The sequence below is a fragment of the Ursus americanus genome, chromosome 2, assembly GCF_024610735.1.
Source record: "Ursus americanus isolate L20-20 chromosome 2, mUrsAme1.1.p, whole genome shotgun sequence".
NCBI lineage: Eukaryota > Metazoa > Chordata > Mammalia > Carnivora > Ursidae > Ursus > Ursus americanus.
The window spans coordinates 80,106,865-80,132,920 of NC_142128.1; the positions used below are offsets into that span (position 1 = coordinate 80,106,865).

The following is a 26,056-nucleotide window of genomic DNA, read 5'->3' on the forward strand; positions in this document are numbered from 1 at the left end:
TTTGGCATTTGCTGTTAGACAGGAGAAGTTTGATACTGGCCTGATTTTCCTTCCTTTATTGGTAACCTCTTTTCCCTGTCTTTTTTTTTAAATTGAAGATTTTCTTTTAATCTTGCAACTGGTTTCATTTATTTTGTTAGGTTTTTTTAAACCTTTGTTTAATTATATTTTTGATTGTTCTATTCCAATGATTAAGTTTGTCCACCTCCAGGGACACTGACAATTTTTGTGTTGCTCTTTGCTCTCAGTTTTCTCTATATATTATTTGCCTTTTGAAATTCTTTCTGCCTTTATTTTTTCTGTAATTCTGGACATTCTGTTGTGTTCTGTGAGCTGCAGCAATGGCTAGAATTTCTACTATTTCAGTTCTCCTTACTTATCTTAAATACAGATCTTAATTTTGCAATTGCAGTTCCCTTTCAATATTATATTATCTTACCCACTCTTTTTCTTTACTTAATTTCATCTTTAGATCCCAGTGAATTCGTTTTTTGGTGGCTTTAGGCTCCAGATTTATAGATCTAATGTTTTATTCTCTTCTGTCGTGGTTTCCAGACGTATTCTGGGTTCTGTAGTATACCACTTTCAGAGATTGTCTGTTCCTCTTATTCATTCATTCACTTGGGAGATATTTATTGAGCAACTATTAAGTAGGGTCTAGATAGTTGGAATACATCAAACAAACAGACAAAAAACTAGTGAGCGATTTAACAAGGAACTAAATTATATGGCGTGTTACATGTTAATTATATAGCTGTGGGGAAAAAATAGACTAGGAAAATAGACTAGGAGTGGGAGGTATAATTTTAAAGGAGTCTAAAAGATGATATCTCTTTTTCAGTTTTCTATATGACTTGCTTTCACTTTGAATCTGTGTTTCTAACCAGTGGACATAGAGTGGAGATGGAGGCCCAGAAGTTCTTTCTCCTTAATTCCATGTGGCTGGGCTTAGTAACAGGATAACAGTAGAGTTAGCCACCAGTTAGTGCATTTCAGTCTATTTCCCTCTCCCAAGTGGAAAATCCTCCCATATTCTCCTTCTATAGGCTCTGAATTGCTGTAGAAACAAGGAAATAGTATTTTTTCTAGCTTTTGTTCTGAGCTGTCTTTGAGAAAGTCCTATTACCTTCCAGGGTTGGGCTTTTCTAATAGACTGAATTCAGGGCAAAGGACTTAACCTCAGGTAGTCTTCGTAACTGTGAAGATTACAGAAAGGGGAAAATGTGTTAAGAGTCCACGTTTAGGGCAAGGTCAGGCCTTTTCCTAATTATCCCTTTTTGCATGTATTCATGCTTCACTTCAAGATCCAATGAGGGTGTGCAAGAAATTAAGACATAAGGATGCTGCATGGTGCAGATCAGTGGTTTTGATACTCCCTCCATACCTCCCACCCCCTGGAATCATCTTTAAGTTAAACCTTATGAATGTCAAGCAGATCTGAAACAGATAAGTGGACCTATCTGTGTGTGTGTGTGTGTGAGCCTGTCTGTGGTGGGGCACGGGGTGGTGTTTCAATAGCAGGGCAGGACTTGAAGGTCAGACAGATACGCATGTAAACACTGGCTGTGATTTTTGATTAGCCCTTATGTGTTTTACTTAACATTTCTGAGCCTTGATACAAATAAGTCTTAAAACACCTTTTCCAGAATGTTACTTTGGAATCAACTGAGAAGATACCCATTTTTGGATTAGCAAACCAAGGCACTGAGAGATTAAATAACATGCCTAAATCATGCAGCAAGTACATGGCATTAGTGAGATTTTAAACCCACAGATCTAGCTACAGTGTTGGCACTTGGAATCTCTGACCTATATGTTGCATCCTATGTCGAAAAAAGTAGAATAGATCTGTTTTACCATAAATTGTGAGTGAACTGATGATAACTGTCTATCTTTCTCTCCTAATGGTTAAGGACTTAGTTCTAGACTCCACCTTTCTAGGTAAGCGGGCTATGCCATTGTTACCTTCGGAAAATTTATAAGTAATTGGCCTGAAAATCAGCTTAAAAAGCACTGGAGTCTGTTGTGCCCTTTAACACTCTTTTTACTAATAAATTCTGAATTAAGCAAAAGTATATCCATCTACCTTTACCATGAGTGTGAGAAAACCTTGTATGATATTCAGGTAAACGGCCTTACTGTTTTGATGTTGAGAATATAGTTTTTAAACATGTAAATGCACATCCTTGGTTTTCTTGTATAGTATATCTTAAAAAAAATGAGATGCACAAATAAATTAGTTCGAGGGAATTTAATTTGTCAAAATCAAAGAGTGCATGGGAATCTAATCTCATAGCAGAGATGAATCTTAAAGATGCCAGTGGCTGTTGAATTTAAAGTGAATTTAATCAATGCCCCTTAATGGTTTTGGTGATGTGTTCTTTCATCTCAACCACCGGACTTCAGCTGTCAACACTCAGGGTCACTGTCTGGGTAATTTGCATCTTTCAGGTAGGTTGGCTGTTACACTCTCCCTTCTGTCTGACACAGGAAGTAGTTGATGAGTTTTGCATTACTGCCCCAAGGCAAGAGGCAAAGCAAGCAAGTTCCTTAATTTCAAGTTAAATTGTATTAAATATAGACCTTCAGCACTTGAAAACTTTGCATTTTATGTCTTCAGCCTATGCTACCTCGTGACCACCCAATACTTGACTTTTCTTGGTCTCAGTTTTCCATGTTTGTTTAATGAATGATGCAGTTAGAATTCTGTTGGTCATTTCAACTCTTCAATTTCCCAGTTTTGTTTTAAAAAAAAATGCAGATGCTTTAAAAAACTTCAGATGCCTTTTCTCCCTCAATTCATGGCACATTACGTTGTGAATATAGAAAACTATCAGGTCATCGTGGACAAGGGCCTGCCTAGCAGTACTCTGAGAGATGTCCAAGTAGTTCTTCCAAACCAACAGCCTCTGCGGTGACAGTTACGAAGTTTACCACTGGCTCTTGAAGGCGGAGATGCTGAGAGCTGCCACTGCCTGCTTGGCTGTATCAATGCATGGAGAACTGCAGTACCTTCCAGGACTTCGTTTCAGGGGTTACTTTATTGGTTCAAGTAGCTGTTTTTATCCCACTGCATAATCTGCAAAGGGAGGAACCGGCAAAGAAAATGTGGGCTCAACTCCTTCTAACTTTAAACATGTTTCCAGTGAAAAAGCAAAATCATCTCCAGTGTCACCACACCATGATGTTTATCAATAGCCGGCACTGATTTTGAGCATCGAGGGCAGTACCTGAGCCATGAAAGGGACTTTTTACGGCTAGGAAAGGGACGTCAGCTGGCTGATACTCCTTGACTACTCACCACCGTGGGCCAGTCACCATGTTAAGACTTTTATGTGTATTACATCACATAATCCTCATTACTGTCTTACAAATGGGGAAGCTAAGGCACGGAGATTTTTTTAGTCACTTTCTCCGGGATTAGAGGGGCAAAGCTAGCATCCAAACCCAGATATTTGGGCTCTAGAGTCTTAACCACTATGCCATACGGACCTCAGTATACTTGAAAATAAATTCGAGAATTTTGGCGTCCATATTCATCAGGGATATCGGTCTGTAATTCTCCTTTTTGATGGGCTCCTTTGCCTGATTTGGGGATCAAGGTAATACTGGCCTCATAGAATGAGTTTGGTAGTTTTCCTTCTGTTTCTATTTTTTGAAACAGCTTCAGGAGAATAGGTATTATTTCTTCTTTGAATGTTTGGTAGAATTCCCTGGGGAATCCATCAGGCCCTGGACTCTTGTTTTGGGGGAGGTTTTTGATCACTGCTTCAATCTCTTCATAATTAATTGGTCTGTTTAAATAATCAATTTCTTCCTGTTTCAGTCTTGGTAGTTTATAGGTTTCCAGGAAGGCATCCACTTCTTCCAGGTTGTTTAATTTATTGGCATAAAGCTGTTGATAAAAGTTTGTAATGATCCTTCCTATTTCATTGGTGTTGGTTGTGACCTCTCCCCTTTCATTCATAATTTTATTAATTTGGGTCCTTTCTTTATTCTTCTGAATAATACTGGCCAGTGGCTTATCGATCTTATTTATTCTTTCAAAGAACCAGCTTCTAGTTCTGTTGATATGCTCCACTGTGCTCCTGGTTTCTAAATCATTGATCTCTGCTCTAATCTTGATCAACTGCCTTCTCGTGCGTGGGTTAGGCCTGTTCTGCTGTTCCAGCTCCAGCTTCTTGAGGTGAGAATATAAAAACTGCATTCTAAATTTTATTTCCTGGTTTACCCAATCATTCTTAAGCAGGATGGTTCTTAGTTTCCAAGTATTTGAGTTTCTTCCAAATTTTTCCTTGTGATTGAGTTCCAATTTCAAAGCATTGTGGTCTGAGAATATGCAGGGAATAATTTCAGTCTTTTGGTACCGGTTGAGACCTGTTTGGTGACCATACTACAAAGCTGTGATCACTAAGACAGCATGGTACTGGCACAAAAACAGACACACAGACCAATGGAACAGAATAGAGAACCCAGGAAAGGACCCTCGGCTCTTTGGGCAATTAATCTTTGACAAAGCAGGAAAAAACATCCAGTGGAAAAAAGACAGTCTCTTCAATAAATGGTGCTGGGGAAATTGGACAGCTACATGCAAAAGAATGAAACTTGACCACTCTCTCACACCATACACAAAGATAAACTCCAAATGGATGAAAGACCTCGATGTGAGACAGGAATCCATCAAAATCCTAGAGGAGAACATAGGCTGCAACCTCTTTTACATTGGCCACAGCAACTTTTTTCGTGACACATCACCAAAGGCAAGAGAAACAAAAGAAAAAAATGAACTTGTGGGACTTCATCAAGATAAAAAGCTTCTGCACAGCCAAGAAAACAGTCAAAAAAACCTAAGAGGCAGCCCACAGAATGGGAGAAGATATTTGCAATTGACACTACAGATAAAAGACTGGTATCCAATATCTACAAAGAACTTCTCAAACTCAATACATGGGAAACAAATAATCAAATCCAAAAATTGGCAGAAGATATGAACAGACACTTTTCCAATGCAGACATACAAATGGCTAACAGACACATGAAAAAATGTTCAACATCATTAGCCATCAGGGAAATTCAAATCAAAACCACACTGAGATACCACCTTATGCCAGTTAGAATGGCAAAAATGGACAAGGCAGGAAAGAACAAATGTTGGAGAGGATATGGAGACAGGGGATCCCTTTTACCTTGTTGGTGGGAATGCAAGTTGGTACAGCCACTCTGGAAAACAGTGTGGAGGTCCCTTAAAATTTAAAAATTGAGCTACCCTATGATCTAGCAATTGCACTACTGGGTATTTACCCCAAAGATACAGACATACACACCCCAATGTTCATAGCAGCACTGTCCACAATAGCTAAATTGTGGAAGGAGCCGAGATGCCCTTCAACAGATGACTGGATTAAGAAGATGTGGTCCATATATACAATGGAATATTACTCAGCCGTCAGAAAGAATGATTTCACAACATTTGCAGCAACATGGGCGGGACTGGAGGAGATAATGCTAAGCAAAATAAATCAAGCAGAGAAAGGCAATTATCATATGGTTTCACTCATTTATGGAAGTAGGAAGTAGGAAGATCGGTAGGAGAAGAAAGGGAAGAAGAAAGGGAAGGTAAACAGAAGGGGAAATGACCATGAGAGACTATGGATTCTGGGAAACAAACTGAGGTCTTTGGGCGGGGGGAATGGAATAGGCTGGTGATGGGTATTAAGGAGGGCACGTATTGCATGGTGCACTGGGTGTTATACGCAAGTAATGAATCCTGGAACTTTACATCAAAAACTAGGGACATACTGTATGGTGACTAACATAATAAAAAATTATTATAAAAATTAAAAATAAATAAAGAAAAAGAAGAAGAAAAGAAAAGAAATTCGAATGAATGTGTTTGACTTCTTTTAGGAAAATGATTGCAAATCAAAGATAGTGTAGCTTTTTGGCAATTCCGATTATTAATCTCGACCAAGGTCCAACTTTTTAAGATGCAGAAAATTTTAATTTTTTTACATTTATTGTTTCTATTGTATTACTTTTAGAGAGGTTTGATGATAGATGAATTGTATAGCTTTATCATTTTACCACTTATAGTGTTAAAGAAAAAATTATTCAATGACACTTGTTAAAGAAGGTAAGACAAATTTGCTTTAGGACCATTGTGATAAGTATAAGGACCACTGCCGTGGACTTTTGTAGTAGGAGAGAGAGATTGGGTTCAACTCTGAATACAACAAGGCAACGTGGGAATTTATAGCCAAGGAGCAGGGAAAGTGTCAGTGGATAGAAAATTACTAAGAGAACACATTAGGAGTAAGGGAGAATTTGAGCTGAAACTACTATCAAGATTCTTGCTGAAGGGGCGCCTGGGTGGCACAGCGGTTAAGCGTCTGCCTTCGGCTCAGGGCGTGATCCTGGCGATCTGGGATCGAGCCCCACATCAGGCTCTTCCACTATGAGCCTGCTTCTTCCTCTCCCACTCCCCCTGCTTGTGTTCCCTCTCTCGCTGGCTGTCTCTATCTCTGTCAAATAAATAAATAAAATCTTTAAAAAAAAAAAAAGATCCTTGCTGAAGGTCTGTTGGATGATCAGATATCACCTTGGCAATGGTGGAAGATGAGGAACCCAATCAGACATGGAGAGTGATCAGATATTTTTTTTTTTTAAAGATTTTATTTATTTATTCAACAGAGATAGAGACAGCCGGCGAGAGAGGGAACACAAGCAGGGGGAGTGGGAGAGGAAGAAGCAGGCTCATAGCGGAGGAGCCTGATGTGGGGCTCGATCCCGTAACGCCGGGATCACGCCCTGAGCCGAAGGCAGACGCTTAACCGCTGTGCCACCCAGGCGCCCCTGATCAGATATTTAGGGTGGGGGTTTCTGTCTAAACTGACTTAGCAGGATTCTTGCTAGAACTGGACTTTACAAGGAAGGACACAGGATGGGGCTTCTGGGTGGCTCAGTTGGTCAAGTGTCTGCCTTCAGCTCAGGTCATGATCCCAGGGTCCTGGGATTGAGCCCCACATCAGGCTCTCTGCTCAGTGGGGAGCCTGCTTCTCCCTCTCCTTCTACCTGCTGCTCCGCCTGCTTGTGCTCTCACTCTGCCAAATAAATAAATAAAATATTTAGAACAATGGAAGAGCCTGACCAAACTCTGGTCAGTGAGAGTCTCTTTACCAATAGATGGTATGATTTAATTTATTGCTTGTTTTCTTTTGTTTTTTGTTTTTTAAGTAAACTCTATGCCCAGCATGGAGCTTGAACTCATGGCCCCAAGGTCAAGAATTGCATGCACTACTGACTGAGCCAGCCAGGCCCCTTATTTATTGCTTTTATAGTTTATTGTTTGATACCATGTTTGGTCAGGAATATGACATCAAATTATGCTGATGTTCCTATAGGAAATTTCTTTTAACAATAACCATTATAAGTATGATTTCCAGGAAATGTGTTCTTATCATAGCAGATTCCTGACTTACTATCTCTCTCAAAACATGGGAAAACTTGAGGCACCTGGGTGGCTCAGTGGGTTAAGCATCCAATTCTTGAATTTGGCTCAGGTCATGATCTCGGGGTCTTGAGATCAAGCTCACATGGGACTCTGAACAGGATGTGGAGCCTACTTAAGATTTCCTCTTTCCCTCTCTCTCTGTCCATGCCTGCTCCCCCTCCCATGTGTGCTTGAGTCCTCTCTCTCTCTCTCTTTAAAAAAACAAATGGGAAAACTCATCATTCATATTTTGCTAGAAATGATTCCCCATTTCTTTAGTGTTATTGGGTTATTTTTCTCCTTTCTTGGTATATAGGGAGAATCCGATAAGAGGCAGTTAAATAGCGCATGAATTTGCAGCCATTTGTGGAAATATTTTATTACACCTTGAGTGAGATCTCTTTTATTGGCTTGAGCCTCAGATAAAATAGTTGGCCAACATTTAGTGGTCATGTTTTATCAAAAAAGAATATCTTTATGGAGCTCCTGGGTGGCTCCTTTGGTTGAGCAACCGACTCTTGGTTTTGGCTCAGGTCATGATCTCAGGGTTATAAGATCCATCCAGGCCTGTATTGGGCTCTGCACTCAGCAGGAAGTCTGCTTGAGATTCTCTCTCTCCCTCTGCCTCTGCCCCTCCCCCTATTCATGCTCACATATTCTCTAAAATAAATAAATCTTCTAAAAAATGCATGTCTTTGAAAACATTCAGAATCAAATCTAAGACAGTTCAATGTGCTGTCTGTGAGAGGCATGTGGAAACTAAGAAGGACTTGAGATAAGCTGTTTCCCTTCTCCTGGATCGTCCTCACATGGGGCTCTTCTCACTAGGGAATGGTGGGCAGCACCCTAGGAGTAAATGTGCTCTTATTTCTCCTGCAGGATCTTTCTCTCCCTCCTCCTGCCCTCTCACCAAGCACCTCTTTGCCCGGGTGAAAAGGGGGTGGGATGTACTTCCAATGTACCAAAGAAAAAGCTGGGGGAGTTAGGAAACAATGTGCAGGAGGATAATTATTGTTTTTGGCAAAATTCCTTTGCAAAGGGAATTCCTCTCAACTTTTAGCTTTCGTTGTAGGTTATATAAAAGAATCTTGGTAGCAAAAAATGCTTGGTAGCATTAATCAGATATTCATGATTTTAGAAAGGTTCAGAAACCAACAAGAACTATGTAACTTCCTACAGATTTGCAACTTTACAATTGTGGTGTAGGATTTTATTATATAAGTTGCAACTGAGGATAGCAAGGGAGCCATCTTGTGAAATAGAGTTTGAACTGCAGGCCCGTGGCTTCTGCGCCAAGTGAAAGTGTGCTGATGTTGAACTTAAAACAAAATGTCAAACAGTCCTTAGATTTAGTGACTTTGACTGACTCATTTGTTTTGAGGCACCTATACTTTCTTTTCCAGTCTAAGTAGGTAAAACAGCAAATATTGGCAGAAAGGCATGTCCAGGTATAAATCCGTACTCCGTGGTTCTATAACTGAGAACTCTTAAGATTGAGAAACAGTATCTATAGTCTTGATCCCAGATACTTTTAGCTCTAAGCAATTGAGTTAATAGTTTAAATCTCAGCCTTCACGGTTCGCTGTTTAAGGTTGACACAGTATTTCACCTCAATAAGCTGTAGTTTCCACATTCAGAGAGTGGGGATAATCAGTTGCGCTTAATCTCATCGCGTTGTGAAAGGTTAATTAAGTACCCATATGAAGGGATGAGCGCTGTATCTAGCACAGAGTGAGAGTGCGTTGTTCAGTAGTGTTGGCCATTATTTTTTATTGGTAATGAAAATTATTTTATTATTTTTTATTATTGGCAATAAAAACAGTAATAGAGTAATACCATAGCCAGTCTAGAAGAGGTGATCGAGGTCGTCCTAAATACAGAGGGACGGAGGCAGATTTATTTGAGACCGATGAGAGTTAAGCTTCAGGACCCCCTCTCCCCACTGACATGGGTTTACTCCCTAATTTTGTATTCTTTTTCCTAAAGAGCCCCTTCCCCCACATTGTATAGCTTTAGACCCATAAACCCTGCCCCTGTCACAGGGGTATAAATTAGAATCACTTCTGTAGATATTTAAAAATACATGTGCACATTCCCCTCCCCTCCCAGTGGAAGACAATAATTTAGTTGTTCTGGGGTGTATTTTTTTTTTAAGTTTCATGTGTGATTCTGATGTGCACCCTTGTTTTAAAACCAGTGATCTGGAAGAACCACGTACAACTTTGTGAAAGTTCTGAAATGAATACATCTTTTTATCAAAACATGATTTAATTGTCTTTTAATTAGGATCACATTTTTCCGGAGCCATATTTTTTCTTCAGCGTTTAGCTAGGTTCTTTGCTATATAGCATAGCTATGACTTTGACTAGCTTTTTAAAAAAGACCAGATGTTATGATTATCATTTCACTTCGGTTTCTGAAAGGCTTGCCCCCCCCTTTTTTTTAGGTTGCCAAGTGAGCATGCGCTGAATTTATATTGTTCTTTTTCTCACCTACTTCTAACATCTTACTCTTATGCCCTACAATATTAATGTTTTTCTGCATCTAAAAGTTTAAATTGTTTTGTATTAAAGTAATATTTTAATTGTTATTTTTAGAGGCAATTTTTAAAATACAGTTTGCACAGATCAAGAACTTCTCTTTTGCTTGTCGGTCCTGAATACAATTAAAAGCAGTAAAAAAAAAAAAAATCATACTGTAGAACTATTTAGATCTGAGAAGTCTATTTAATTAAAATATGAGGTATTAATGAAAGCCCATAGATAATTATTTTCAATTCAACCAATTTTCTTGAACATCTGCTGTAAGCAAAGCATGACACAAGACACGGAAAGGAAAGAAAAAATTTTAAAACAGAATCCCAAGAAGTTTATCACTAAGAAGAAAGGAAAAAGCATGTAACTAAAGGGAAAGAATTCATGTTAGACTAATACGTAATTCCTCCAAAGGCAATAGAAAGTACTATGTTTGTTGAAAGAAAGCAGGATCCCATGTCGTTGGAAGGTGAGGAATGGCTGGGTGTTGGAAGGGGGAAGAGAAAGGACAGACAGGATTTCAACATGATAACTGAAGGGCCAAGTTGGTGTCACCATTGAGCAAGCAACATAAACCACGTGAAGAATCAGAAACGTCCACTCATTTTCTTCAACAAGTAATTATGACTCTGGTGTTACTGGAAGGTAGAACAATTCTATAACAAGGAATATTGGGAAATAAGCGGGGTGACTTATACATGAAGACCTTGGAACATCTAGCATTTAATAGGAGTCTCAAGACTGAAGCTGCTGTGCCTTGGGGAGAATGAACTATTTTGAGATGGATCTGGATGAGAAAAGGCCACATTCGGGCTGTTTTGATGCCTTGAGGTAGTGGCAGTGGAAGTCTTTCATCAGGGAAGGGAATCAAAGGGTGGTGTTGAAGGGATCCCCTCGCTGCCTACAAAACCATATGGCTTTAGGACCTAGGCACGAGGGATTTGAGAACTCTGGCTGCACGGTGATTGATTTACTTCTAACAAGATGGTAGTGGTGAGGCTGTTAGTGTTGGGTCCAGGTATTGTCCAGATGACAGTGTTCAGAGGTCCCCTCAGCACCCTCGATGTGGGAAAGTGGGGACTGGAGAAGGCACAGGATTCTATGAAAAATGCCCCATGAGAAAAGCCTTTATAAGACAGTCCATAGGTATTGAAAAAAAAGGTCACTAAAAGAGAGCAGCAAGACAAAGTCTGCTAGTCACCACTAAGAACAAAACCTTCAACTACTGTTGGGAAGGAGACGACACTTGCCAGTCTGATTATCTTTAAAGGAAAAATACGATCCAGAAGTCAAATAAATAAATAAGAACTGTGAATACAGCCTGTGTGCAGAAGAAATTTTAAGGGCTAGAGAGAGTTAGTAGAGGGATAGCTTCCGGTCTTATCTTTTCATAACCCCACCATTTCGGTGAGATCCACAAGCAAAGAGCTGTTTGAGAACATTTTAGATTCGAGCTCTCAAACTTTATCAGGTGCTCTTGAAAACCTCAGCCCTTAGGATGAGGAACTGCCAGAATAGAATGCAGAGGGTTACCAGGAAGGGGAGACAGTAGGAAGGGAGCTTTGGGGAAGCATGTGTTTGTTAAGACATCCAGTGGAAATGCACTAGGGCTGTAGTAGGACTAAGACATAGGGCCTGACCTTATAGAACTTCTGATTACAGAACTGATGATTACCATTTAGTGAGATAAGTCTTAAGATAGGGAAATGTGTATGTAGGATAGAGGTCAAAGTCAGTCTTGGCAGTGAGTAGCAAGCACTCAAGGGAGGCTTCCTGGAGAAATTAATACCTAACCTAAGGAATGATGGATTCTTAGGAGTGAGCCAGGTGAAGAGTGGGTGGGGGAGGGTGTGCATTTGAGGCAAAGGAAGAAACATAGTCTAGAAGAGCTCAGTAAGGAAGTAATTGAGTTCGGTTAACTGATTTGTATCTTTCATCTGCATGGTACTGATTTTCACATAGGGTGAAATGTTTGTCCCTCCAGAAGAGTAATCCATTTACTCAGCACTTCAATTGGATAATTATTCCATTTCCAACCTACGTGCAATATTTTAAAGAAAACAATATGTGTTATTCCTGCCCTTACTCTATTCTTTTCTGTTTTGTTCCATCCCATTCTACAGTAGCTCAAGCTGTTCTCTAAGTTCTTGTGTATGTCTTGATCAGAGGACTTACAGGTATCTCATACTTCCCTTAATATTGTAAATAAGTCATTTGCCATCTCACTTAGCACATTTGAGGTAGTGCTCAAATAGTATAATGCCATTGGTTACTGCATATTTATCATGCCTTCAGATATTTTCCTGAGCTTTTCTCTATACGATGTTCAGTAGTCCCCTGTATTTACTGGATATTTAATTCCACCCACAACTAATATATTTGTCTTTTTTTAATAATCATTATTCCTTTTATATGTTTACTGCCATTACACGTGCTAAAAATTTCAGAATAATACTATTTAATAGTTATAAAATAGATGTTCTTTTTTCCCTGGATTTTAAGGGGATACCTCTTGTGCTTTAATATTAAGTACGATATTGAATGTTTTGAGATAGAATTCTGTGTCATGATAAGACAACAATTTTCTGTTTCTATAAGAAATGGTGCAGAATATCGTCCAATGTCTTTTTGATCTATAAGTGTATTTATAGATCTTCTTTTACTGTTGTGCAATATTTCAAATAGTAGAAATGTCTACAAAGAACCATATTGCACACAACCATCTATCCATCCACTTCCATCACATTGTAACATTGCTTCATGCTGTTTATGTTGTTACTGTTTTTAAATGAAACAATACAGGAAGTTGAAGGCCGTTTATCATCCTTCCCAGTCTCACCAGGAAGCCAACTCTGCACACCCATTCATCAACATTCACTGACCCCTTGATCTTCTCTCCCCCTTTCCAGATACCCACGCTTCCAGATATGTTTAGGTCTGTTTCTGAGCTCTCCGTTCTGTTCTGATTGGTCTCCCTCTCCCTGTCCAGTACCCCATTGTCTTAATCATACTGTTTTTAATAGCTATAGCGGGTCTCCATATCATGTAGGACAAACCTTCCCACCTCATTTTTCTCCCCAAATATTCAAATATTTCTTAGCTATTGTTGGTCCTGTACTTTCTTACAGATTTTTATAAAAGTGCATAAAACTCCACTGAAAACTCTTTCAAAATATCTATTGTATTTAGCATAAAATTAACACATATATCTCTTCGTCTCTTCAGGTTTCTTTTTATGTCATTTATTTTACAACTTTTTGGGTAATTTTATGCATAAAATACTTACATGTTATTTATGATATGTGTTCTTAGCTATCTTTGTTGCTAATGTTATTACGATCCTTTGATTTTGTACTACATTTGCTGATTGGTTCTTTCTAGGAGTATAGGAGTGTTGTGGTATGTGTGATTAGAGCCCAGACACTGGGCCTAAAATACCTGGGCTTGATTCCCAGCTCTCCCACTTCACTAGCTGTGTATCCTTGGGAAAATGATTTAACTTCTCTGTGCTTCAGTTTCCTCATTTGCAAAATGAGAATATTAGTACCTACACCTCATTGTGAGAATTGAGTGAATTAATATGTTTAATTGCTTGTAAGAGTACCTAGCACGTACTAAGCACATATAAATATATTGTATTGTTGTTTTTATTCATTTTGAATCTAGAAAACTTCTTCGTGGCTTTTTTTTTTTTCTTGGCTTTATTATATAGACAAGTATATCATCTAAAAATCAGTAATGGCTTCAACTTTTATTTTCTCATTTTGCATCTTTTTTTAAAAATAAAAGTCGGTAGCATTGACCTACAACAGAATATAATAGAGAAGTCATGAGGATGATCTATTTGTCGTGATCCTTATCTTAAAGCCAATGTTTTCAAGCTTCATCTTAAGTATAAGTCAGCTATTAGTTTTTAAATTTAAAACCATGTTAATAAAATTCCATTTCTGGTTTGCTAAAAGTTCTATCAACAATGGGTATTCAATTTTATCAAGTGTTTTTTCTGCATTCTTATATCTGTAAGGCCTTCCAGGTTATACTCAGACCCCCTCTGGTCCAATAATTTTTCAATCTCATTTTCCTTAAGGGTACATTTAGACTTAAAATTCTGTTTGGCATTAATGTTGTTATGTTGACTTTCTTTGGATAAGAATTTGCTGAAAAATGCTTTTTCATCCCTTTATTTTCATATGATCTGTGATATTTTTAGAAAATCTAATAATCTCTGTATTTAATCTATTTACATAAATTGTGATTGTTTATGTACTTGGACTTTTTTCTTGTTTATGTCATCCTCTTTGATCCTTTTTTCACTACTTTTCTACTCTTGATGGGATGATAGTGGTTACCATTGTTCTTGAACACATTTTTGGCTACTGCTTTATATTTCTAGCATTTTAGCCAAACTGCTTATTTATTGAACCTTCCCATTCTCCCATCCATCTTGTTATTATTGTCCATTATTTACTTTCAGTGTTTTGTGCATGTTCATGTATGTGCACATATTTTGCAGTTAATAGTTGACTATATTTTCTGACATTTTTTTCCACTTCCATGCCCACTTCTGTTTCTCTTATGTTTTCCTTCTGGGTTCCTTTTCTTCTTTCTGATGTACATAATTGCTCAAGCATATGTAGATAGTGATTTTGTGAGGGTTTTCTGGGGGAGGTAAGGTTTCTTGGACTTTGTATGTCTGGCAAAGGCTAAAATAGGACCCTTCATTCTTCTTTGATAGTTGAGCTAAATATAAAATTTCAGGGTGATGGTTATTAGCACTTTGAAGATACCAGGACTCCATTATTTACCAATGACTGTTATTACTCATGTGTTGTTCCTTTGTAAATAAATAATTCTGTCCCTGATAGCTTTTTAGATTTTATCTTTATTTCCATGTTCTATGGTTCTTTATGATGTGTCAAGGCATGAGTATATATTTATTTATCATACTTAACACTAAGAGTGCACTTTCAATATGAGTCCACAATTCTTGGGTTCTCAGCTAACAATATTTTAAATATTGTCTCCTTGCTAGTCTTTCCATTTTCTGCTCCAGGAACTCATATATGATTGTTGAGGTCTCTTAGTCCTCCCTGCCCCTTAATACTTCTTTATGTTTTTATTTTAAATCCCTTTTCCTTTCTGTGCCAAGTTCTACGTGAATTATTCAGAATCACCTTCAAATTCACCAGTCCTTTCTTCACCTATTATCAGTCCATTTCATCTATTTTATTTCCATAAAAAATAGTTAATATGATTTGTTTCCAAGATTTCTTTTTTTTTTTTTTTAATAAAGATTTTATTTATTTATTCGACAGAGATAGAGACAGCCAGCGAGAGAGGGAACACAAGCAGGGGGAGTGGGAGAGGAAGAAGCAGGCTCATAGCAGAGGAGCCTGATGTGGGGCTCGATCCCATAATGCCGGGATCACGCCCTGAGCCGAAGGCAGACGCTTAACCGCTGTGCCACCCAGGCGCCCCTGTTTCCAAGATTTCTTATTTATTCCATTTTCTTTTCTACCTGTCTATATTTTTGTACCTATTTATTGCATAATTTTAATAAAAATTTTATTTTTTTTAAATCTCTGGATATTCCAATCTACTTCTTTCAAAATTTAGTTTGGACCGTCCCCCGAAATTATGTTCATTTGGAACAAATTCCTGCTGCAGGCGTTGCTTGTGTTTGTGTTTCTTAGCATTTAATTTAGTTATGGACTTATTCAGAGGCTTATGTTGAGTAGGATGGTTTCTATTCCTTCTTCTTTTTCCTTCTTTTTTTACTCCTCACTCTTCATTTGTCCTGGGGTCCTTGCCAAATTTCCTGATATAGTACATTAACATTTATTGTCCCAGCAGGGAGTTTTTCCAGACTCTCCTTGGGTCTATTCTACTATCAGTACTTAAACGCTGCATATTGAGAGCCGTTGTGTAGATTCAGCGTTTGAACAGACCTAACTTCCTTTCAGAGATCAAAGTCAACATGGAACCAAACTTCCACTACACACTTTTTTAAGTACAGTGTTTTAATGGGGACATTTCACATATACATACTGCCATCCTTGGTTTTTTGTATAGCCAGTCTTTGTCCATTTATGTACCTTCATTAATATTTAAGAAAAGTTGGTAGGTGTGGCTGGTGGGCTCAATGGGTGGAGCATGCAATTCTTGATCTTAGGGTTGCGGGTTCGAGCCCCATGTTGAATATAGAGATTACTTAAAAATAAAATCTTTTTTTTTTTAAGTTGGTAGATAGCATATTTATTTGATTTTATTAACAATTGGGAATTTTCTGAATTGCAGTGTCTTCCTCATCTTTCTGTCCTGGGTGTCTAGCACAGTGAATGGCATGTAGTTATTAATGAATAATTTGTCATTGAACAGAATTAAATCATACTGATTGCTGTGGTGATATTTGATTTCTTCTTTTTTTGCATACAACTTAGTGCTTTGTGATATAGAATTGGTCAGAGTAAAGTAATAGTATGCAGTATTTTTCTTACCTAAATTTTCTCTCCATGGGATTGGAATAATAGAGTTTCACCTCCTAAATTTTTGGTCAGAATTACTTAGATTTTTTTAAATGTGTTTAACTCTAGAAGGGGCCACATAAATGCAATTTCAGATTATTCTTGCTTTTGTCATTGCTATTGTCAGTAAATGTAATCATAAACTACAGTCTCCACATTGAATGCTGGCTAAAAGAGCAAAGATTTTCATGAACTACCTATTAGTCAAATAAAACTCTTAAATCTGGAATATGTACACTGCAGCCAACAAGTCCAAATAGTTTAACTGTGTTACTCACTATCAGTAAGTCTCACTCAGAGGGTAGAAAGATTACTATTATCCAGAAGTATTCTTATTACACTTTTAGCCTGACATTTTTCAATGGAAGTGAACTTGTTTGTTAAAGTTGGCCAGTTGACAGGCTTTCAGTAAATCTCAAGTACACAAAGCCAAAAATGTACTTGGGGTTTATCAACTTACCATTACGAATATTTGTATTTCCCCATAACAGATATATCTTTAATAATCCACGTTTTATATAATGGTGGTGGAAGGCTAAATTAGAACACCTCAAATCACAAATGCAAACATGGTAGACTCAATCCAACTTCAGGCCTGCAAATGAAATGAAAGCTTGGCTCTTTGACCAAGAGGAGCCCTAGGAAGACCCACAACAGAGGTGTTTGACTCTCTCTTCACTGCTTCTTGGAAAAGCGTTTGGCCTCAGCATAGAGTTTATGCTCTTCTTTTGACATACGGCATCATTATATTTTTTGCATACCCATATTTATCTTTAACTTCTTTATGATTCTGTCCTAGAAGTTGTGCTTAAAAAGTTGTTCTCCTGCCCTATTTTTGTAGTATTTTATGGTCATACTTTCTTTATATTTGATGATTTAATCCACTCAAAAATATTTAGTGAATAATGTGAGGCAAGGACACCATTTATTTCCAAGTAGCTTACTATTTATCCCATCACTACTTACTGAATAATCAACTCCTTCTATATTGATTTGAAATATATTTACCAAATTTTCATTTACGTGCTGTGGTCCTTTTCTATGCTTTCTATTGTTTTCATTCATTAGTTTGCCACATAGTTTTAAGAATTAAAACTATAGAGATCATCTTTTTAATTTGTAGGTAAACTTTGCCTCACATTGGTCTTCTTTTAAAGTATTTATTGACTATTGTTAATTGTATTCCAGATGAATTTTAGAATCATATCATTAAGTTGTAAAATTAAAAAAAAAAAAAACTATGAGACTTTGATTGCAAAGATAGTAAATTTATTAATTAGTGGGGGAGAAATTTAATTTTCTTTGTAAATTCCCACACAGAGATATTCTATTTCTCTGAATTTTTTTCTTTGCCTCCTTCTGAAGTATTGTGAGTTTTTTAGATATATGGGTCCGTCAGTCAGTGAAGAAATACTTATTGATTACCAATTATGCATTAGTTAATAAGTCAGGAAGGTTTTGGAATTATAGTTGTAAATATATATATATAAATAATAAATCAACCTCTACACTCATGGAACTCATAGTCTAGTGGGGAATATAGACATTCAATGAACTCTTACAAATAATTAAATAATTGCCAAGCATGCACAGTGCATGAAGAGGGGGTTATTTATTTGTAGTAGTAATAAATGATCCCAGAAAAACGGCCTGTTCACTTGAGACTATTCAAATGAGAGTGACACATTTGGGTCTCCTGCTAGACGATGTGCTTACAATGGACTTATAGTAGCTTTCCATGGAAGGCCCTTCCGTAGAGGAATGTGAAGCAGCAGTGATAGCTGTTCTAGTGATGTCCTCACATAAATATCAAGGGTTGGCTCACAGGCGTCAGCCTGGCTTCCCTCCAGATCTCTGGCACAGACTACATACAGTCTCTTAAATTTCACTGTATTTTATTCTGTCGCATATTGGTAAATACTAGGTGGCGGGAGGGGGTGGCCCTAAATTATAGTGCTTGCCAATTTATGTGGCATAAATATTCCTCCTATAGCTGATTCCAGGCTACTAATGTGAAGTTAGCTGACTTGTAAAACTCCTGAAGATTTAATAGTTGATCTCTCAAGTGAGCTCCAGTATACTCCCCCACCCCAAGGTCCTGTCCTCTGGTTTCTGCCTAACCCCACCTCCTCCAAAGTGATGCCCCATCCCTGGTCAGTCTTGTCTATTCCCTCAAGCTCTTTGGAAGGCACTCCTTTTACTCTCTTATTTTGCGTATGTTATGCCATAAACTGACCTCTGCTCTCCTCAGGGGATACATTTTGCTTGCGAACACCTTAATTTAGGACTTAAAAGAAAAACAAAACTTAATACTGTTTCTTTTCCCTTTTCTTCTTGCTTTAACAATCCATTTTGCCCTGAGGCAATGAAGATGCTGCTAACTGACCAGGAAAAGAGTCAGGAAATTCAGACAATCACAAGGATTACTATTTTAAAAGCTTAGCATACTGCTTAGAATCAATGGATACCTTTCATAAATCCATTGATAGTACCAAGTCATTTAACCAATGCCCATTGGTTGGTCAAAACATGTGGTAAATCTGTGGAGGGAAGTCTCCTCTTATTTTACTCAGGGAAGAGAGGGGAGAAAGCATAAGGAACCATCCTCTGAACAGCCATTTCATTCTCTCACCCAGGGAGATTTTGGGGAGCTGTAGGCATTTCCTTTATGTCCGAGAACTGCTGGGTCACTGTGTGTCTGTCCACGAGAAGTGGTGAGTGCATGAGGGATGTCACCTAGGAGGCATAGATTCCTCATAATGCTCAGTGTAATGATAATTAAAGACATATTTGGAAGGCAAAACAGAAAGACGCTCAGAGAAGAGTTATATCAGGATCCTTCATTCCTACTCCCCTGGTCTCTCTTCTGCTGACCTTGACTTGGACATAGTAAAAACGAAATACGGAGATACCACAAGGCACCGGTCTCCAAGTTTTTGATCAATGAAAGGTAGATTGGCTTTCCTTATATCTCGAATTCTCTTTGGATCTTGGGTCATTGCATTGGTGAGGTAAACAGGCTTTCTGAGGAAATCCTCTCTCAGCTTTTCTGAAGATGTTCCAGTGGCCTCCAGGCTGATTCTGAGTCGATGATGGATGAAAACTTGAAGCCTTTGTTTCTTATGCCCCTTTAACTTGTGTGGAGCAGATCAAATTGAGCTCTCTGACAGCTAGACTTTCATTTTTTGAACATTAGAGCCTATTTATAGCAATGCCACAGTCAGAATTTTTTAAAAAGTTGTATTATTATCTCTCCATCTATCACAGCTGCTAACTCGGGAAATGAATGGGCGAGCTCTGGTGTGCTGCCCCAGCCCACTGCTCTGTCCCAAGGACTCCCCAGGGGCCTGGACAAATCAGAAGCAAAGCTCCTGACTGGGTTTGTCAACACTGCCACCCAACAAACTCAGATAAACTCATCATAAGAGAAGCCAATAACTCAAGAGATGAGGGTTTGGAAAAGAGAAAGGCAGAAATTTATTTCAGGTGCCGGCAGCCAGAGGAGGTGGCAAGTTCAAGTCGTAACAACTGACCTCTCCACAGTAAGATGGACACCTAGAGTTTTATAAGGAAAGATTAGGGGCAGGGGGTTACGTGCAAGAGAGCAGGCAGAGAGTGTGTGATCATGGGTGAGGGTCAGTAGGTGTTCAGCCCATGGTCATGGGCAGGGAAGGGGACTTGTGGGTGAAGTCTTCTAGGCATTCCATTGCTATCATTGCTTTGTGGTCTGGTGGTTGGAATGTTTAAAAAGTGTGGTAAGAACTAAGCACAATGGATTTTAGTTAGAGCATGAGTTAAGCTGTCTTGTCTATTTCTGGTTCTATTTCTGGTTCTAACTGTTGGAGTCTACAGTTGAGCAAGAGGGCTCACTAACAGTGTACCTTATTTTTCATCTCTGGTCCTTCCTGGTGGTAGGTTACTTCTTATGGATATAATTCTGGAGACCTTTGTCCTCTTAATCAAAAAGAGAAAATGGGATGGAATAGGTTGACTCAGAATTGAGCCCTACCTCAGACCACGTCGTTGTTCATCTGGAGAGGCAATAAAGAACATTGTTGGATCTTAGCAGGACTGTCTGGAATAATCAAAGAACCTATGTCAAAAGAGTCCACCCTGCTGACTTAGCATAGCCTTCTTGTTCTTGCGACTCTGGTTATTGATGTTAAGAATACAAGACAGGGCTGGGATTGTTGAGTTCCATTCTTGGATAGCATTCAGAAATGGTGCACTGTCCCAAATAGTTCAACTTTAAAGTTTTCCCTTAAAATTACCTTCATACAAGATTTCTGGGCCCTTTTCCCACCTGCCTTGGATGTATCCTTTGCACATGGTGCTGTGGTGTTCAGCACTCCAAGGCATTAGTAGGTAAGAACAGATGGGAGGCAAATGAGTTAAATGTGTAGACACCATATGTGAAAAGTTGCTTTCCTCTATGCATGCTATTTTACCAGTGCTCGGTCTAAAGAATGGCATCCACAATTTGATAGAACATAGTGGAAAGCACTGTGTAATCATGACCCCATTAATCTATCTGTTAAATAGTTTGCGTACTGACCAGGCTAAATACATTGATCTGCTAATCTTTACTTCTACCAATAGTATGATTAATAGTAATTATAATAATTATTATTATAGCACCTAACATATACTGAGCACATATATGGAAAAATTTCCTGGGCACCTTTCCTGTGATACCTAACTCAACAAAGTAGATAATAATAGCAATATACCCTTTACCAAATGAGGATATAATTTACTGAAGGCCACGTATCTCTTGAGTCATGAATCCAGGAAGGGCTGTAATATATTGCCAAACTCTTACAGAGTATTTATCTTTATTTTTATTTATTTATTTATTTGAGAGAGAGCACAAGCAGGGGGGAGGAACAGAGGGAGAGGGAGAGGTAGAAGCAGGCTCCTCGCTGAGCCGGGAGCCTGATGCGGGGCTCAAACCCAGGACCCTGGGATCATGACCTGAGCCGAAGGCAGACGCTTTCTTTTAATCAGTTAATTTTAGACTTTAAAGTAAATGCTTTTGAAAGCCATGATGTTTGTATACCTTACTATAAATCTGTGGACTTTTTATTAGATGATCAGTATTTAACATTCTAAAAGACATTGGTAAATCCAGACATCTAATTCCATCTGATATAAACATGAATTTATCTTATAAGCTGTTTGATATAAACATGCACGTATCTCCCCTCACCAAAACGTTGCATTGAGATGACAGAAAACATGAAATTAATGGGGAGGGGGAGTCCATAGTGCGTTGAAGGCAGGGAAGGTGTTGAGGAAACCATAATAGGAATGGATTTGGGGATGATATGAAGTGTATGGATTCAGATGACAATGAAATTCAGAGTAAGGAGCCCACATCCCGGGTACAAGCAAAACATAGGATTCTAAAAGGAAAATTTTTCTAAGGGAACTTCCTGAAGTCACCAAAATTAGAAGCAGAAGTGAGCCCATGGCCGAAAGCCTGTAAATTAATCAAAGTTCTATGGAACCACTCATCTTAACTTGTACAGTAGCTGTTTCCAGTCCGCCTCCAGAATAAAGCTGTGACTACAACTTCTCAGTTTGGGAGGTTAGCAGGGAAAGCACAGCGAAGAAGTGAAGTTGTTAGGCAGATTTCAGTCTATGCGTTCTCCACAAATAACATTTTCTAGAGATTTATTCACCTCCCCACCTCCCTGGTGTACTGAGAGGGCACCCTTCCAAATGGAGATTTCCCTTCTACCTTGTAAATGTCTCCTGCAAAAGGGTGACCTATATTTGGTTTCCTATATTTGGTTTTCAAAGTTTTTCATGTATCCTCAGTTTCTTAAAAATAACCACCTTAAAATAATCAGTGCGCCAAAGAGACATATCTTGGGGTGGCAAAAATACCTTCTAAATCCTCAGAACTTTAAAAAAGTTTAATAATTTCAAGGTTTTAGTTTTTACTTTTTGGTATGTGCTTGAATGAAAACAGGATTTTTAAAGTTGTTATATTAAACTTTAATCTTTAAATAACGTTAGCATATTTAAATTCTCTTAAATTAAGGCAGTATGCTCTTTTCCATAAATGACAATGAGAGCTCTATATTTTACAGTATTATCAGTATAGAGAGACAGAAGGAAATTTAATGAAAATATTGGCTTTTTTGCTGTGTTACCCCCTTGGTTTTCATCATCTATTTTAAATGGAACATTAGCTGTATTTTGTAGATTATTGGAATGTTTGCTTATTAAAGTATTGTGTATTAAAATATATTTTAAAAGGATTCTTATCTAGTTGAAATCTGTGATTAATATCTTTTAATATTGGGGAATTTCTGAATTACCCTCGAGGTTGTTAAAAAACAAAAGTTAACTGAGTAAATATGAAAATCTAATTGGCTTTATTAAGTGATTCATGAATCAGGCAGCATCCCATCTAGCAAGCAGAGGGGAGCTCAGAGGAATTGTACAACACGCAACAATTTTATAGAACAAGGGTGGGGGCAAGAAAAAAAGAAAAGGATTTTCAGGGCAAGGTAGATTTCCCTGAGAGGGAAGAATAGGTCTTCTCAGACAGATCGCCTCATCTTCCTTTGGGGGAGGGGGTGATGGAGAGGGCCAATGTGGCGGACACTTTGCCTCTAATAGGAAAATTCCTGACTGGTTAAGGTTAAGACTGAGACTACATTTCTGGGTGAAGTTGAAACTGCAATTAGATTAGTTGTTAATCCCCAGTTTGGGGATTCAGCCTAAGTGGTGTCATTTTGGGCCTATGGTTTTATAGCTGGGGCACAGGGGAGAGCACCTGGCTCCAGGGGTCCCAAACAGACCGCGCTCAGACACTTGCCGCTGACAAAATCCGAAGGCAGAGAAACAAGTGGTGGTGAAGCTAGAAAGGAATATATTTCAGTGAGGTCAACACCGGGAAGACAGCAGACTAGCGTCTCAAAGACTGTCTCCAAAAGGCCAATATTGCATGGTGCACTGGGTGTTATACGCAACTAATGAATCATGGAACTTTACATCAAAAAATAGGGATGTACTGTACAGTAACTAACATAATATAATAAAAAATATTATTATTAAAAAAAAAAGCCAATAATACTTCCAGGTTTACATAGGAAATCGTGGGGCAAAGGCGGGTAGGCCTTCACAGGGAGCCAGTGGAAGTTCAACCAATCATTGTCTTGGAGTCAGTTACGGGCAGGGTCTTGCTGGCGCGGGTATGGTTTCAGGCAGGTAGTGTCCGTCTCCTGCCTGCGCCAAGCCCCAGGCTGGAAAGAAGAACCCAAGCAGAAGGTTTGAGGTCAAAATGGAAATAGCTCAAGCCCTCTTTCAGTTTGTTTCGTTTTCTTTTTAACGAGGTCATATGTTTTAAACTATTACTCGTTTGTAAACAACTGAAAACAATTTTTTTTTTTTTGTATTTAGGATTTGGAAATATCTCACCGCGCACAGAAGGGGGAAAGATATTCTGTATCATCTATGCCTTACTGGGAATTCCCCTTTTTGGTTTTTTGTTGGCTGGAGTTGGTGATCAACTAGGGACCATATTTGGAAAAGGAATTGCAAAAGTGGAAGATACGTTTATTGTAAGTATAATAGCATTTTAGCTACACATGTTTTTTAATTTTTTTAATTAAACTTTTCTATCGTCTCAGGTACAGATAATCAAGTTATTGGGTTTTCCATAACCTCTTATATGTACCTTTATTAGCATGTAACTCACTTCATAGTTATTTTCATACTTAATTTGAATGAGTAAATTAATACATGGGAAAAACCAAAAAATATGCAGAAATGAAGTAGAAATCTGACAAACCAAGCTCCAATTCCAGACGTCTTGTCTTGCTGTATTCTCTTAAGCTAGTTATTTTACCCTGAAATCTCCATTTTGTCATTTATATAATGTGAATAATGGTACTGACAATGGAGACATCACTTTAAAAGTTAAGAGATAATAAGCAAAAGCTTGAGGCGCCTGGGTGGCTCAGTCAGTTAAGCGTCCAACTCTTGGTTTCGGCTCAGGTCATGATCTCAGGGTCCTAAAATGGAGCCCCTAGTTGGGTTCCTCCCTCAGAACAGAATCTGCTTAAGATTCTCTCCCTCTTCCTCTCCCTCCCCTGCTGCCTCCCCCCGGCACTTACGTGCATGCACTCTTTCTTTCTCTCTCAAATAAATAAGTAAATAAAATCTAAAATAAATAAATAAATAAGTAAAAGCTTAACATAGCTAGTAAATAGCTGACAATATTTTCTAATTTAAAATTTGCTTTGGTACCTTGTTCATTTGTGAAGGACATCCTATTTAGCAAACACGATAAAGGTGATCATGTAACTTAATTCAGTGATGTCATTGATAGAAACTTATCCAAGGGATGTAATTCAGTAGGACCAAAAGTAATACACACAAAGATGTTCATGGCTATAGTATACTCAATAGAAAAAAAATAAGTAAAATGAAAACGCTTTTATTAGAATGGTAAATGAAAAATAGTAGCGATACCACTATGATTACAAGCTTCTATTCCTGAAGAAACTTACCAAGAAAATAGTTGCATGAGTGGGTGGGATTATAAAGGATATGTTACTACCGTCACCAGTATTACAAATACATTTTACTTACTCTTCAATAATCTTTTCATCTTTTCACAAACATTTCAATTAAGTATTTTACATTTAATTCTATTGATGAAATAAGACTACTGAGTATTGGTATTTCACTTTATAGTTCCACTTCTTAGCATTAGTTATGTTTTGTTTTTAAGTTCCAAGTTCATTCTCAGATATTTCTACAATTGGAATGGTGTAGGTATGATTATTCTAAAATACAAGTTTCATCCTATTCTGGGTATTATACTTTTCTTATATTGATATTAAAAGTATCTTATATTTATATTAATTAAGAGGGCAATGCTGAATTGTTCATCCATTCAACAAATTTTTTTTGCTTAATTTTTTTTTTAATCTGAGTATAGTTGACACGCAATGTTAAATTAGTTTCAGGTGTACAAAACTTAGCGATTTGACAAGCTTATGCATTATGCTATGCTCACCACAAGTGTAGGTACCATTTGCCCCATTGCATTGCTATTACAATATCATTGACTGTTTTTCCTACATTGTGCTTTTATTCCCTTGACTTACTCATTTCATAACTGGAAGCCTGTATCTCCTTCTTCCCTTCACCCATTTTGCCCAATTCCCCCTTCCCCCTCCCCTTGGGTAACCCTCAGTTTGTTCTCTGTATCTATAGTTCTGATTCTGCTTTTTGTTTGTTTATTCATTTGTTTTATTTTATTCAACAAATTTTGGGGTGCTTACTGGATGCCAGGTAATGCTTTCCATGCTGCATCTATGTCGGTGCTTAAACACATCCTGTACCCTTGTAGTGAATCCATTCAGTGGTCATGATTCCATGCTTAGTACTAAACAATAATGTGAGAACTTTACAGACATGAATTCATTTAAATTTCACATATGTGATAAGGATGGTAGACTAGAAACTTTTTTTTTTTTCACTTT

At 38.0% G+C, this 26,056-nt stretch overlaps 1 protein-coding gene across 4 annotated transcripts in view; it reads left to right on the forward strand.

The window, feature by feature from the left end:
- KCNK2 (potassium two pore domain channel subfamily K member 2) overlaps positions 1-26,056 on the forward strand; it is a 136,523-nt gene that overhangs the window by 50,539 nt on the left and 59,928 nt on the right. For all 4 annotated transcript variants that reach the window (XM_087858159.1, XM_045771996.2, XM_045771997.2 and 1 more), the window contains exon 4: positions 23,964-24,124. In XM_087858159.1, coding sequence (XP_087714285.1) covers positions 23,964-24,124 — 161 coding nt within the window. The remainder of the gene's footprint in view (positions 1-23,963; positions 24,125-26,056) is intronic.